The 13,981-nt window shown below is 38.6% G+C and overlaps 2 protein-coding genes across 3 annotated transcripts; one reads left to right on the top strand and one right to left on the bottom strand.

Moving 5' to 3' along the window:
- Window positions 1–4,753: 4,753 nt before the first annotated feature.
- Window positions 4,754–5,815, top strand: LOC144664995 (uncharacterized). The gene has a single exon (XM_078526183.1). It carries the CDS (start codon window positions 4,754–4,756, stop codon window positions 5,813–5,815), a length of 1,062 nt encoding a protein of 353 aa, XP_078382309.1.
- Window positions 5,816–6,652: 837 nt separating this feature from the next.
- Window positions 6,653–13,054, bottom strand: LOC144666727 (uncharacterized). 2 transcript variants are annotated; one of them, XM_078528106.1, is made up of 4 exons: window positions 12,930–13,054; window positions 11,355–11,435; window positions 9,913–10,557; window positions 6,653–7,004 (listed from the first exon to the last, which is right to left on the bottom strand). In XM_078528106.1, the coding sequence occupies exons 2-4, from the start codon at window positions 11,416–11,418 to the stop codon at window positions 6,820–6,822; spliced, it is 894 nt and encodes a 297-aa protein (XP_078384232.1). In that variant the 5' UTR covers window positions 11,419–11,435; window positions 12,930–13,054; the 3' UTR covers window positions 6,653–6,819. The 2 variants fall into 2 exon arrangements, with proteins under 2 accessions (XP_078384232.1, XP_078384233.1); XM_078528107.1 differs by having other exon boundaries at window positions 11,355–11,430; window positions 12,930–13,011.
- Between the last annotated feature and the right edge of the window lie 927 nt (window positions 13,055–13,981).

Genomic DNA, 13,981 nt, shown 5'->3' with positions numbered 1-13,981 from the left:
ATAAAAACTTTTTTGAGTACCCCCCCCCCCCCGGGTGCTGACATGAGGATGGCGAAATGTCGTTCTTGCTAATTTCGCTACTTTTTTATATTGGAATGTTTACAAAATGTTTCTCTGCCTCATCATAAACTCTGGGCGTTGATTTTTCTGGAACGTTAATGTCGCTTTAAAAATTGTGATTAATTATAAACCAAAACAACGGCAAACATTGGCATTAGGTGGGGGGAAGCATTCGGAAGGTTTTACATGAATGGTTCGCCACCATCATGAGAGAAATAAAACAAGCAACATGGTGAACGCTCCTAGCTCAAAGAAACAATAGCAACTGTAAGCTACTGTAAAATTATGAGCTTACGAGAACTGCTGCACTACTACCATTACAATACTATTACTCTTTATAACAGATCTCAGCTCATGTCAGCAGATGCCATATTTTCAAATGAGGATTGGATCAGGACGTGTCTATGACAACAGAGCACCTGATTGATTTGAACTTAGGAAAACCAGAAGACGAAAGACACGATGGGTTTCCTGAAATAGTTTCTTTAGTATGGCCCGGGTCGCACTTGAGACAAACATTTGAAATGTTGCAAGATGTTGAGGACAATGTTTGTCTCGGAACTTGTCCGAGACAATTTGAATTGTTGTGTTTAGGGTCGCACTTGGAAACACAAAATTACCCGTCACTTGATACTGAGTTAATTTCGCAGCAAAAATAACATTCAAAAGGGAGAGACAAACCGGTCGCATTGAATCAAATCAACGCCAATTTTTGTTTCTACCTTCTTAATGCGAGCGTTTGTAACGATGTCGAAGATCATATAAAAGAAAGCCGGTGGTGCCGCCGTATAAAGCGGAAAATTTGATGAGCAAATTGCTGTGCATCATGATTCGGACTGCGGCTACAGAACAGTTGCCCTAGCCTATACCGACCTTTCCTTTCATTTGAATTATCTTGGCGAGGGCTCTTTTCCCAAATAACGGAAATATTCGGTCGAAAACCGCTTGAATTCGTATTCATCAGCCTAGACAGTAAAATGTGAAGCGAACAATTTTTTAAGGATCACTGAACTGATTGACACTTTTGTCACAAGAAAAACAATGTTTGTTTGTTGTTCGTAAAAAGTCCTGCGTTGAGGCAGGACGACGGCTTCTTTGAAGATTTGTCTCCGTGGACAAGTTTTTGTCCGCGTAGGGACAAGTAGGTCGCACTTGGCGTGGTCAACTGATGACAGGAATCTGACAATTTTTTTGGTTATCAAAATAAACTTGTCCCGATTTTGTCCCAAGTGCGACCCGGGCCTATGTAAACAGAACCTGTTATTTTAAGCCAGTTTGTATTATATTATCATTAGTTTATTGTAGTTAATTCTGTAAAGTGCTTGGGATTATATATTCAATTCAATTCACTCAATCCATTTATGTTAAGTTTATGTTTATAAGTAGACAATTAAAAAAAGACAATTTTAAAAAAAGAAATTTGTCGAAAACTCTCCTTGAAATTTTTGGGACAAAGACCACGGAAGGAAAGCAGTAAGCAAGTGTCCCCAAATCTATCTGTTTTTATCCTTTCATGATTATTATATCACTTGTGGGCTTTGTAAACGATGTCGGGATACATCTGTCATCAGTTGTCATATTGTACTTTATACTTTTTGTAGTCAATTTTTAGACTTTGCTTTTGTGTGTGTGTGTGTGTTTTCAAAAATGAAAAGGAAAGAGACAAGTTAAGCAATGAATCAGATTCTCTTTCAGAAATGTTATTACTTGTGCTTACTCATATATCTCTTGTGGCTGCTATAGAAAAGTTTGTAAACAAATGTGTAGGTTTTCCTGTGCAGTTTTGGTAATTGAAGGGCATGACAGTGAAATAATAATATCAATAAAAATATTACCATTTGAACTGATATTTATTTGACTATCGAGAAAAAGGTTATCGGTGCCAACGGTTAAGGAAAACGGTTTCGAAGAATAAACGTTTTTTTACGTCCTGTTCGATAACTTTCTCGGATCATAATCACAATCACCATCATCCCTTCACAGTACAAGGCTGCAACATTTTGTGTCTATTCATCCAGTCCTTGGGTATCACTCTTGCTTGGCCTCAGTAACTACATTTTTTTCTGTTCGCTTTACTCTGCAATAGTGATAATACTAGTAACATCGTATCAAAGGTAACCCAGCTCAGTTGACATCGTCTTAGTAACATGTAGTATTGTCGGTTATGTAGTTTTCTTTGAAATTAACTCGTATTAATTATCGATCACTTATTAACTCATTAACTAATATTTAACTGGATGTCGAGAAATATTGATCACTTGTGCCTGCTGTATAGAAAACGCTTTTTAGACACCGTATTTTAATTACTAGGTTTATTTGCAAAAGAGAAGAATTTGTGCTGTTTGATTCGTATTAATATCTGTACTCAGTCGAGTGGTTTCAAGCCTCCAGGACACTGGATCTATCCGCACCTAAGGGTGGTGAATGGTCCTTCAAAAAAGGCGAGTCTCGCAGAAATGTAGCCAAATTTCAGGGGTCTTGTTGCATTGAATTCTCCTTTGATTTCTTCTCAGACTCTCGATTTCTTTTGCAAGGCTGAAAAAGTCTCGGGCTCGCAGAAAAGATATCTATTTCGCCGTCTCGCAAAGCCTGGCGTTTACCATTAACACCTGCAGCACCTAATCACGCGAGACGTCAAAAGCTTCTTTTGCTTCAAGCGCACAACCAACCTCGTTGCAAGGGTCTTTCACTCCCTGGGAACGAGGTTGGCGCACAACGAGTAAACACGCCCTTTAACTTACACTACCGTCACGTAAGTCAAGAATTTTTCTCTTTTGACCTACCAGCGGGGCTAGGTCATGTCCTTGTGGTACGTTTAATTTGAGCGGTTCGTCACTTGCTTACAAGCGCCGGCAGCCAAATTATCACGAACTCGATAGTTGCTTATAGCCAGCTTCGGTGCTAACAGCACTAAGCAATTCAAGCTAATCCAGTACTGAGCAAGCACTACCTTTGCAAATATCCAGATAAAAGAATCAAAGAGCATGAATATATTAAAGAACACATCATTAAGTGTCAAGAAATATACATTCAATTTAATTTATAATTTTGTATTTATCAATTGTATCTACTTGCCAATGTCATGTAATCAAAGCATATACACCTATTTGCAATATCAATGTCCTAGCAAAAAAAAAAAGTAGTTATGAATCAATTAGCGTAGTTTCATAATTGATAATATTTAAAGAAATTAAAAAAGAGTTTTTAACTACACACTTTGAGTCCACTCCTTTATGCTATAACAAGATAAATTGATTTATTCGTATTTTGAGGCATTTTGAGGCCACTTGTACGTATAAATTTAATGCATGCGATTTATTTATTCCTATTTGACTTTTCATTTTTTTACTTTTTTCCTTTGACAATCTTATTGCAATTAGTTATATATGTCCCTATACATGATTATTAAATAGATTTAGCCAAGCCTAAAAGCGAAGCTCCCAATTTACTGACCGCACTTGAGCCCGCGATGCATTGTAAACCATTATTTAGTCAGCGGTAAACTTCAAAAAAATTTCGACCTCGATTAGTTCTATATGTGAGCCCGCGATATGGTCGTGATAGTGGTCAGCGGATACCTTGTTTTGACAGCTGTCAATTGACCATGACATGGATGTCCAATATTAAAGATGTAAGCTGGCGTTAACCATAACCTCAGACCGATTTCTGGAGTATGGCCGCCATGTTGGGGCAACTTCGTCGTTGTCGTCGTCGCACGCGCCCGCGAGTCATGCCGCTAGCCATGATGACCATGAAAAACCAAAAGCATGGGTCTGTTAATTTTCTATGGGTATGTGGCTCTGCTCTGCGCCCCTTCGGGCCGCTGGGAGCTCCGCTAAAAAATATTGACGTTTTGTCCGGAACACACTAAGCGAGACTCTTGGTTTTGGGCCATCGTAACTTGATTAAAAATATAACACAAACAGCGGTGATAAACATTATGAAAAATCGCATTTTTATAAACTTGACGTTTCGTATGCTAAGCTACATACATTTTCAAAAGCATGACCGTTAAAATTTTTGGCAACTTTTTATACATTGTTATGAAAGGGGTCTGGAACCGAGACTGAGACAATTGATCTACAGCAGTAACTTAATATTTACATTTTGGTTAATAAAGTAACAACCTCTCACTGCCGACATTGGCATTTAAAGAAGGTTGTAGTTCATGAATATATAAGGTCTCTTTAATCCTGCAGTGGAGGTCAGTTTTGCCTGACGCAAGGATTTCAAAATGATCCCATTTGATGTTATGGCCTGTGGTTTTTATGTGATTAGCAAATAGATTTCATTTTGCCGTTCGTCTGTTCAGTAATAGATCACAGATGACGTCAAAATGTGGTATGAACAGAGAAGTGGCCCACGAGGCGCTAGCCGAGTGGGTCACTGATGTTCATACCACATTTTGACGTCATCTGTGATCTATTACTGAACAGACGAACGGCAAAATGAAATCTATTTGTTAATCACATAAAAACCACAGGCCATAACATCAAATGGGATCATTTTGAAATCCTTGCGTATATCCTACAGTTATATTTACTCCTACGACTTTTCCAAACAAAAGAACATTCTTAGAAAAGAGGAATGGTCCGCCTTAAATAATTTACGCAACGATGACAGCATTATCATTACGAAACCAGATAAAGGGAATGGCATTGTTATTGTTAGCAGACTTGATTATCTCAACAAAATGAAGCAGTTAATTTCCGATGACACCAAATTTAAGCCATTAACGCAGAATCCAACTAAATGTAGGGAAGACAGTCTCTCTACATATCTCCGAAAACTGAGAAAGGATAAAATTATTGATGACACTACTTTCCACAAGATTTTACCTGGTGGGTCGTCTCCTGGTGTTTTGTATGGCCTTCCAAAGGTTCACAAAGCCGGATACCCTTACCGCCCTATTGTTTCCTCTGTTAACACCTACAATTACAATCTGGCTTCTTACCTCGTTAGCATACTTCAACCTATTTCCACTAACCAGCACACGGTTAAAGATTCGTTTAGTTTTGCAGACTGGGCCAAATCGTACAAACTTAACAATGAATCAATGTGCTCTTTTGATGTTAGTTCTCTTTCTACAAATGTGCCACTTGATAAAACAATACATATTTGTCTAGAAAAATTGTATTCTCTTCCTGATCCACCGACATTGCCTCGTCCTGTGCTGCAGAAATTGTTGGAGTTCGCCACTAAGAAGAGCCATTTCCTCTTTGATGGCCAGTACTACGACCAAATTGATGGTGTAGCCATGGGTTCGCCTTTGGGCCCAGTTTTGGCTAACGTCTTCATGTGCCACTTTGAGGAAAAGTGGGTTTTTAACGCCAGAGTTCGTCCTTCTTGTTGGTATAGATATGTGGATGACACCTTCACCTTGTTTGACAGCAAAGACACTGCTAATGAGTTTTTGCGGTATCTAAACAGTAGGCACAACAGTATCAAGTTCACTATTGAATTTGAAAAAGACAATGAGATTCCTTTTTTAGACATTCTTGTGAAACGTTGCCCCGACAACACTTTCATGACCTCTGTCTACTGGAAGAAGACTTTCACCGGCCTTTACACCAAGTGGGATTCATTTACACCTCGAAAATACAAATTAATCTTATTCGCACACTTACCTATCGTTGTTTCCAAATCTGTTCTTCTGCCTCATTATTACAATCCGCTATTAAAGATCTCAGGAAGCTCTTGCTGCAAAATGGTTACCCTCAAGGCATTATCACGTACAACGTTAACGATGTTTTGAACAGACACAAAAACAAGCCAGACACCCCTGTCGCGACAGTTCCTAAAAAAGATGTCATAATCCTGTTACCCTACTTAGGTCTTCCGAGCATCCAAATCACTAAACGCCTTAAATCCTGTGTATCCGATTTCCACTCTTTCGTCAACCTCAAGATCATTTTTCAGAACACACGCCGCATCAAATCCTTCTTTCCGTACAAAGACCGCCTCAACCGTTCTCAACGATCTAAGGTCATCTACAAAGCTAGCTGCTGGGACTGTGACGATGTTTACATTGGGAAAACAAAACGACGATTGCATGACAGAAAAAATGAACACTTTAAGGCCCTCACTAAATGCGACCATCCATCAGCTATTGATGATCACATAAAAACCACAGGCCATAACATCAAATGGGATCATTTTGAAATCCTTGCGTCAGGCAAAACTGACCTCCACTGCAGGATTAAAGAGACCTTATATATTCATGAACTACAACCTTCTTTAAATGCCAATGTCGGCAGTGAGAGGTTGTTACTTTATTAACCAAAATGTAAATATTAAGTTACTGCTGTAGATCAATTGTCTCAGTCTCGGTTCCAGACCCCTTTCATAACAATATATAAATAGTTGTCAAAAATTTTAACGGTCATACTTTTGAAAATGTATGTAGCTTAGCATACGAAACGTCAAGTTTATAAAAATGCGATTTTTCATAATGTTTATCACCGCTGTTTGTGTTATATTTTTAATCACACTAAGCGAGACCAAAATTCCGAAACTTACACCCCTAAGCGAGACGACGAGCGTCCCCGTCCCTTTCATATGCGAGTGCCCACCCCCAAGGGAGTTTAAGCCATACAGAGTATAAATTGGTGGGAGTTTAGAATAAGATACACAAAGATCGTTAGTCAGTCAAAATTTCACTCAAATTTATTTGCCAAATCTTGTTACAGAGTTACTGGCCAGTAGCTTTTATTGTTTAAATTTGCGTATACTGGAGAATGATGCTGTATTAGCTCCTGTTTAAATAATGTGAACGAAATTTCTATTACATGCAAAGAAACCAGCAAACTGATAACCAGCCATGGCGGCGTTTCTTGGATCATTAATCATATTTCCCGCGTTATCGAATTTTGTGATTGCTGTTTGGCCAGGTTTGTGAGACCATGTTCCGTCAGCATCTAGGCGGTACCAGTGAAAATCATAACCTGAAAAGAAATTGAAAAAAATGAGTTACTACGTGATGTAACTTTGTATTTATATCGCAAAACAAATTTTTTGCTATGTGGTAGATGCACGGATTCAACTTGTTTGCCTATGAAAGGCGCAGCAGCATACTGTTTCAAGTGCAGATTTTTGAAAAAAAGTTACAACAAATCATTGTAGGTAGGGTTATTTCACAATTATTCTATGAGCCCGCGTTGGATACGAGGTGGTAAATAGCCAACGAGGCGCTAAGCGCCGAGTTGGCTATAATGACTCGTATCCAACAAGGGCGAATGGAATAATTGTTTTATTAATTTATTCTTTAAGTTTAAATCGACTGGACATTTCATTTTGATGTAAACGAACACAGCACGAAAATTGGGATTTACATTCAATTAAAGGTGGTTAAATCTGGTGTAAAGTCGGTTATCCAACTTTACACCATCAATTAAATGTTGTGAAAGGTGGTTAAACCAAGCTTTAAGGTGGATTTCCACGGACGCGTAAATATTTACGTACGTAAAACGTGCGTAAAAAAAAGATACCTTGGCAAATTTGTGTGTTCACAAAACTAAAATCGTTTCACCCCTTTTTTCGCCCTCATCATCCATTTCTCTCTCTTCCGGGTCCCTCTTCTCCTCTGGCTGTCCGTCTTCACCCTCCAGGGATTCATGGCTTCTGAGTGGTCTCTCCCCCCCGCACTCTCCGTCCTCGTCTCTCTTTCTCTCCCTCTTATTTTTTAGCGACCGCGGTCTTATCTGCATGCTGTGTGGTTATCGGAGTTCATACCGACAGGCGTTCACACTCCATTCGCTCGGTGGTTTTGCGCTATTGTTCCAGTCTCTTGGTCACTCGGGCGGCTTCTTCCAAATTCTCACCTTTGACGATCCGAGTTGTGCGACACGTCGGCAGCTACGACTTATCCGGAATTGGCCTTCAGACTACAATTTCCAGCGGTTTGCCCATTTCAGAAAGACACATTTAAGCGCGGTGGAGTTGTAATGGTCGCGTAAAAAGAAATAAAAAGCGTTTCTTTTTTACGCGCGTTGAACGCACGTAAATTTCCGCCATCATGAATTATCATGTTAGTGAATATAGTGTCAAGAGTGTGCTATTGGCGGCCATATTGGAGTAGTGAAACAATAGATTGTTTTTCCTTTGGGAAAAAAAATCATTAACATTTTTATGCAAATATCTTGATGTTTGACTCTTCCAACATGGCTGCCATGAAAACACTTTGTACCACACGCTAGTAAAAGAAATGCGTGAATATGAACAAGAGGCATTTTATAAATACTTCCGAAAGACACCATCAAGGTAAAAAAATATTTGAGGCGACCTTCCTGGATTGCCGGTTCAAAGCCTGCGTGACCTGACGCCAGGCGTTTTCTTTCACTACGTACTGCGTTCGTATAATTTGGTTCTGTTCGGACTTTCTCGATGATAAATGCTTCTACATCTGAATGTTTTCCCACATGGTAAGTGGTGTCATGTGACAAAATCCAAAAGTATGATTGGGTAAATCGCTGCGTAACCGCAGACAGCCACGAAAAAAGTTGAACTCGGTTCAACTTTTTTCTCGACCCCAAAAATCGCTACGTGCGTATACGTGGGTGTCACGTACGTAAATACCTAGAAAAACACGTGGCATTGGAAATTGGACAACGTAAATTCGACGCACGTAATCGAGCGCGTTTTACGTGCGTTTAATTTTTTTACGTACGCTTACGTGCGTCAACAAAAACGCGACAGTGGGAATCCACCTTAAATGTGATTTAAAGTTGGTGTAAAGGAGTCTCTTTATCTGCCTTTATACTTGAGAGCAAAGCTGGGATAAAGGTCAGCTTTAAAAAAAATGTAAAGTCAGTGTATAGCTGAATAAATTCCACATTTATTCCAGCTTTATTTAAGCTTTACACCACGGTAAAGTTATATTTTCATGCTGTGGAAGTGATACTCGGTATGAGGAGGCGGGAACATTTGTGGCACGGTGTTCACTTCTTGAGTTGAATGAAACACACGAGGAAAGCGAGCGAGAGAGTTGTCTTCCCAAGATTTTCCTCTAAAGTCGTCTATATATGCTATAAATTGTGACAACAGTTAAGATTTACGGGTAGATCCGAAGCAAAAGCTTTTCTGGAAAATACACGTCTTGTTCAAGTCGAAGGAAGCAAGTGTTTTCATTGTACTTGTTTACGGCTCCACCGCTGTCATCTAGACTGCTATATTATTTGAAGCGAGATTGAGCTCAAAGTGGAACAGGTTTATTGAAGTGTAAAAGGACAAGACCAAGATTGAAAGGTAACAAACTTTACAGAAGTGACTGAAGTGCTGAGCCTAATTTTATTAGGTACACTGAAATAAAACTGTGTCAGTTTGCCATTCTTTTGAAAATTATTTCAGATTATTTGCTGCTTTTCTACTTTATTCACTCGCTCTTGTTGTGCGTTTACAAGTATTTTTAATTAAACTTTTCACACCAATCTTCTTGTTTTGCTTAGTTAATTTTACAATGGTATTTCTGTAGTTTTTGTAGGCACCGCTGATTATTTCTTGTTCATAAAGCTCGCCAAATTTGCTGTTTTCAACCATTGTTCTGATGGAACTGTGGCTTCCCGCAGAAACATTTTACGCTGAGCGGCACATGCCGCACTCATTTCCCATATAAGGTCAAACATAGGTATATGAGCTGATAACCGGGATCCAGTGAACCAATCAGAAAGCTAGAAATGCAATATCCGAGGTTGAGAATTTTATAAAATAAAATAACAAAGCTACCAGCTTTGTGATTAAATTACAGGCTATTTCAATTATGAACAAACTGTAATCTGCAACATTCTTCGAAGGAACGTAAAATAGACTCTGTGCGCTTCTGGATTTACTACCGGATCCATTAATGTGAACACTTACCTGGCCAAACAACCAGTGCCACCATATGATTTTGATTGGGGAGGGGAGGATTTACGGGAGCTGGACCTCCGGGCGCGACGTTCAAAGCATTCAAACCATCTCTTAACGCAGAAACTGCCACGTTGAGACTTGTGAGAGGAGGATATAGCATTAATCCTGTGCCTCTACCTGGCGCTGCAAAGGAGTCCGTCCTTATGGTTGTAGCATAGTTGTAGCAGTTGTTGGTGAACTGACGGCCTAGTTGAGCCCACGGATGTTCCACCTGGAATGCACCATACGGTGGAGCAAAGCGTTTATTTCTCTTTGGGGCTTTCTGACGTGTGACCTTTCCCGAAGCTATCACCTTTGAAATCTCCTTGCGAAGCTTGTCTGGAAGGGCATCCTTTGGCATGGTATTGAACAACATCGTCTGAAGTTGCACCGTTGTTGGACCTACGATCAAACTCACGGATTTTATGTTGGATTCAACTAGAATTCCCTTGTAGCCAAGTATCGAAGGTAGGTCTTCTCGCTGATAGGCCCAGCCTTTATTTATCGCGTTGTCCAGACGATTTTGAATTTCCATATAATCTGGGTGACTCGAAGCAATCGTCCATTCTGGATCTCGGACACCGGAAAAAACCACCAAAGTTGCAGTAAAGTCTCCTGCAAACAAAACAAATGCGCCATGAAAGCCAAAATTATGGTAAAACGTTGGTTATTAAATACCAACATTGATCGTTTGACAGAAACGAGCAGTCGAACTGTCCGACTCCAGTGAAAACTAAAAATAGCCTCTTGTTGACAGATTTTCTTGACAGTTTCTGTTACATACGGAATCACAGTTGCCAATTAAATCAGAAATAATTTAATAATAATTTATTACTTATATTGCGCATGCTCCATATGAAGATGCTCGCATGCGCAATATAGTCTAACTCAGTAAATGTAATAGTGTCTTCTTGTATTTCAGCGGGAGTTGCAGCAGTAAATGCAGCCATAACTGTCTATAATAGTAGGCGTTGCAATGGGAAAAAGGTTATTTGATTTAAAAACATTACCAAATATAAGTGCCCAGTCCGAAAAAAAAATGTACGGTATTTTGTGTTCACGATGTGGTGCCTCTTTTATGAGATTTCAGAGAAAAGCTTTAATTTGTTATGATGGCGAAGAAAAAGACTTGATTGAAAAGGGAAGAATCTTTTTATTCCTTTGACATATGTGACATATGTTTGAGACATATGTAATCCTTTTCACCCTCTGCTATTTAAATAGTTTGTTGTTCAATACACGAAAACTACGGTAGCCATAGATTGCCGTATGTTGTCCCTTTAGCAATATCCCTTAACTCAAATATTGTGAAGACTGTTAACCAGTCTTCAATGCTTCCACACTTACACTTTCCACGGAAAAAAAAATAAGTATTTAAATAAAGTAAACAGTTTTATCAGCAATGTTCAAACCTGAAACTCCATTTCGACTGCAGAAGTGCAAAAGGGCAACTGCTACCATCCAGTAGGCCAGCATGTTTTATGTAATCTGAACTGATAACAGAAAACACTTCAATCTTAGAATTCAAACCTGAAATGATCATTCAAATTATTCAATCGATCATGGCAACCTGCCTAAATATTTATTACTTAACGTAATATCTAACTAGAAATATTAATTTTTTGTGATAAATTTTTTTGTCTTCATTCTCGACCGATATATTGACAAAAAGGTTTGACCAAGTAATTCCCTGCATTCATTACGTTGATAACAACTTACATTGTTTTATTAATTAAAAAACAACAAAGAATAGGGAATGGTTTTTTGATTCCGATCCCATGCACAGCTTCATATTGCGATAGGAAACCAAATTTATAATGTTTTATTCGTCACAGAACGATTCACAGTAAGATCTTGGGACAAGTCTTCTTGTACTTCACGGATAATAAGCTGAAGTTGCAGCTGCTCTTTTCAAAGTTCATTTGCAATTAAATTTTGGTTTACAGTTACCTTGACTCTCTACTAAGAGTACAGAAGTGGTTGGTTCAATTCTGGTCTGAGGTAAAGAAAAACGTGTCAAACAGAAATTAGAATTCGGGCTATCCTGAAATGCCTAGTACTCAAGTACGATAAAAAGCGTCAATCTAACGAAAGTTAACCTTTTTTTTAAACTGCACACGATGTCCAAAGGAGCGAAATAGCCAGTGCAATCACAGCTTCCCAGCTCTCTTTTTGGTGTTTGCCTCCCCCCTCTCTCCCCCTCCCCCCTCCCTCCTCCCCCCCGCCAGGGTCGGCCCGCACAGTCCGTAGGTTACCTGTGATCTACTTGAAATTGTGGTCGGCGCGCTATGCGAGTGGGAAGCCTGTGGTGCAATTGTCGGAGAAAATCGAACGTTTATACACCGTTTTTTTTTTTTAAATTGCGCTAGACCAATAACTTAGATTTTCACAGTGCTCGGTCATCATTTCACAGGGTGTTTACCGAGACTAGCTTCCAAAAAAATAGCAAATCAAGTTGGCAGGTGGAAAATCTCCACGGAAGGATTAGAAAGTCCAGTAACAAAGTGGGAGTTCTTCGATCCTTTTGAAACAATGACAGAGTCACTTTTCTTAATATCTTAGTAGACCACCGATGAAGTAACCGAAGTTTTGAGAGTAGTTTCCTATGGCTAAGATTCAAAGCATTAAAATTTTCTTTAAGAAATTGATTAAAATAGGGAAAAATGCATGGGAAATTTTTAGCATCATGTACAGTTTTTTTTTATCACTCTTTTTTAAAGGGACATTTTGCTCATTTGATCATTTTATGATCAAAAAATCTGCCAATTTACTATTTTTCCATTGTTTACTAAGGACTAGCTAGCATTAGAATCGGTAACATGTAGGCAAACACATTTATTTTACACCCTTATCGTATTCATGCGCTTTAAATACTAAAAATAAATAGATATAATATAAATAAAGAGTTTGTCTGATCATTATATATATAAATATAGAGACATAGATTCTCTAAAATTGAATTTATCTCGGCAGGGAAATTCACTTACGTTTTCTTGAAATCCTTGAACTGATATTGTTTGATGTTCTTCAATCGCTGAGGAACTTCATATGAAATTTTTCTTTTGCGTTAATCACTATAAGCCAAGGCCAAAAATGCCCATTTATTATTGATAATAAAAGTGTTTTAATATTGTTCTACCAGAAAGGCATAGTGTCCTTATAAAAATGGACGAGCTAAATACCTGAAAAGCTTTGTAATGTTGCAGTAGCTACATACGCTTACACTCCAGTGGGGACTTTCGAATAATTATAACCTTCAATTAAGTAATATAGGTACACACGGGAATTCTGTTGACGTTTTTGTGTAATGCATGCAAGCTTCATTCGAAGAAAAAATATTAAAAGCCTGGTTAAAGTTAACTAATAAAAGAAACATTTTTTTCATTTTTTATCTTATCCTCCATTTTTTTCCTTTCTCTGCTATCATTTCTTTAGTTGGTAACAAAAGCGTGGACTAACGCATAACAAGGGAGAAAATTATTCGACTTCAAAACGTTAAACTTCGAGGAAAAAAAACCTGTTGACAACCTGCTGGCTCTTATGATGCCACCTACATTTAGGTCACGGATACTTTTGCGGCTCAACATTGAACTCGGCGCTTGGTTATGAACATTGTTTCGTTACATCTGACCTTGCCTATTTACGGGGTCTACAGAAAAAGGTGATGTGAATTAATAGAGCGGTCTCACTGACTCGCCAGGTTTTATACAATACAATACAATACAATACAAAACCTTTATTTAGACACGATGGGATAAAAAGCTACATAGCTTGTGGGGTCGTGTGTACATAAAACATTAATACTACTTGCTACTAAGTTATCGTGAACCATATTTAAGTGGTAAATCGCCGCTATACCTAGTTCGATGTCTACAGCAAAGCATCAAAAGACATCAATGGTTTGAATTTTGTAAGTTCTTATGTAAATCCGAGTGAATTAGGTTGACTTGAATTTTTTTATATTTCGCTAGGAGTTGAAAAGATGTTCGTTTTATATGGGCGAGAATTCAACGTCATTGGCGAAGGCCGAGACCACGTG

The sequence above is a fragment of the Oculina patagonica genome, chromosome 9 (genome assembly GCF_052425735.1).
Source record: "Oculina patagonica isolate OP01 chromosome 9, crgOcupat, whole genome shotgun sequence".
NCBI lineage: Eukaryota > Metazoa > Cnidaria > Anthozoa > Scleractinia > Oculinidae > Oculina > Oculina patagonica.
The sequence above is the reverse complement of the archived record's forward strand: the minus strand, read 5'-3'. Positions and strand labels throughout refer to the sequence as shown.

Bases quoted from the DNA above. Each gene is read 5' to 3' on its own strand.
- LOC144664995 (XM_078526183.1), top strand. From the start codon at position 4,754: ATGAAGCAGTTAATTTCCGATGACACCAAATTTAAGCCATTAACGCAG.
- LOC144666727 (XM_078528106.1), bottom strand. From the start codon at position 11,418: ATGCTGGCCTACTGGATGGTAGCAGTTGCCCTTTTGCACTTCTGCAGT. The intron at 10,558-11,354 runs GTTTGAACATTG...TTTTGTTTGCAG, and splicing joins CAGTCGAAATGGAGTTTCAG to GAGACTTTACTGCAACTTTG. The intron at 7,005-9,912 runs GTAAGTGTTCAC...ATTTCTTTTCAG, and splicing joins GGCACTGGTTGTTTGGCCAG to GTTATGATTTTCACTGGTAC.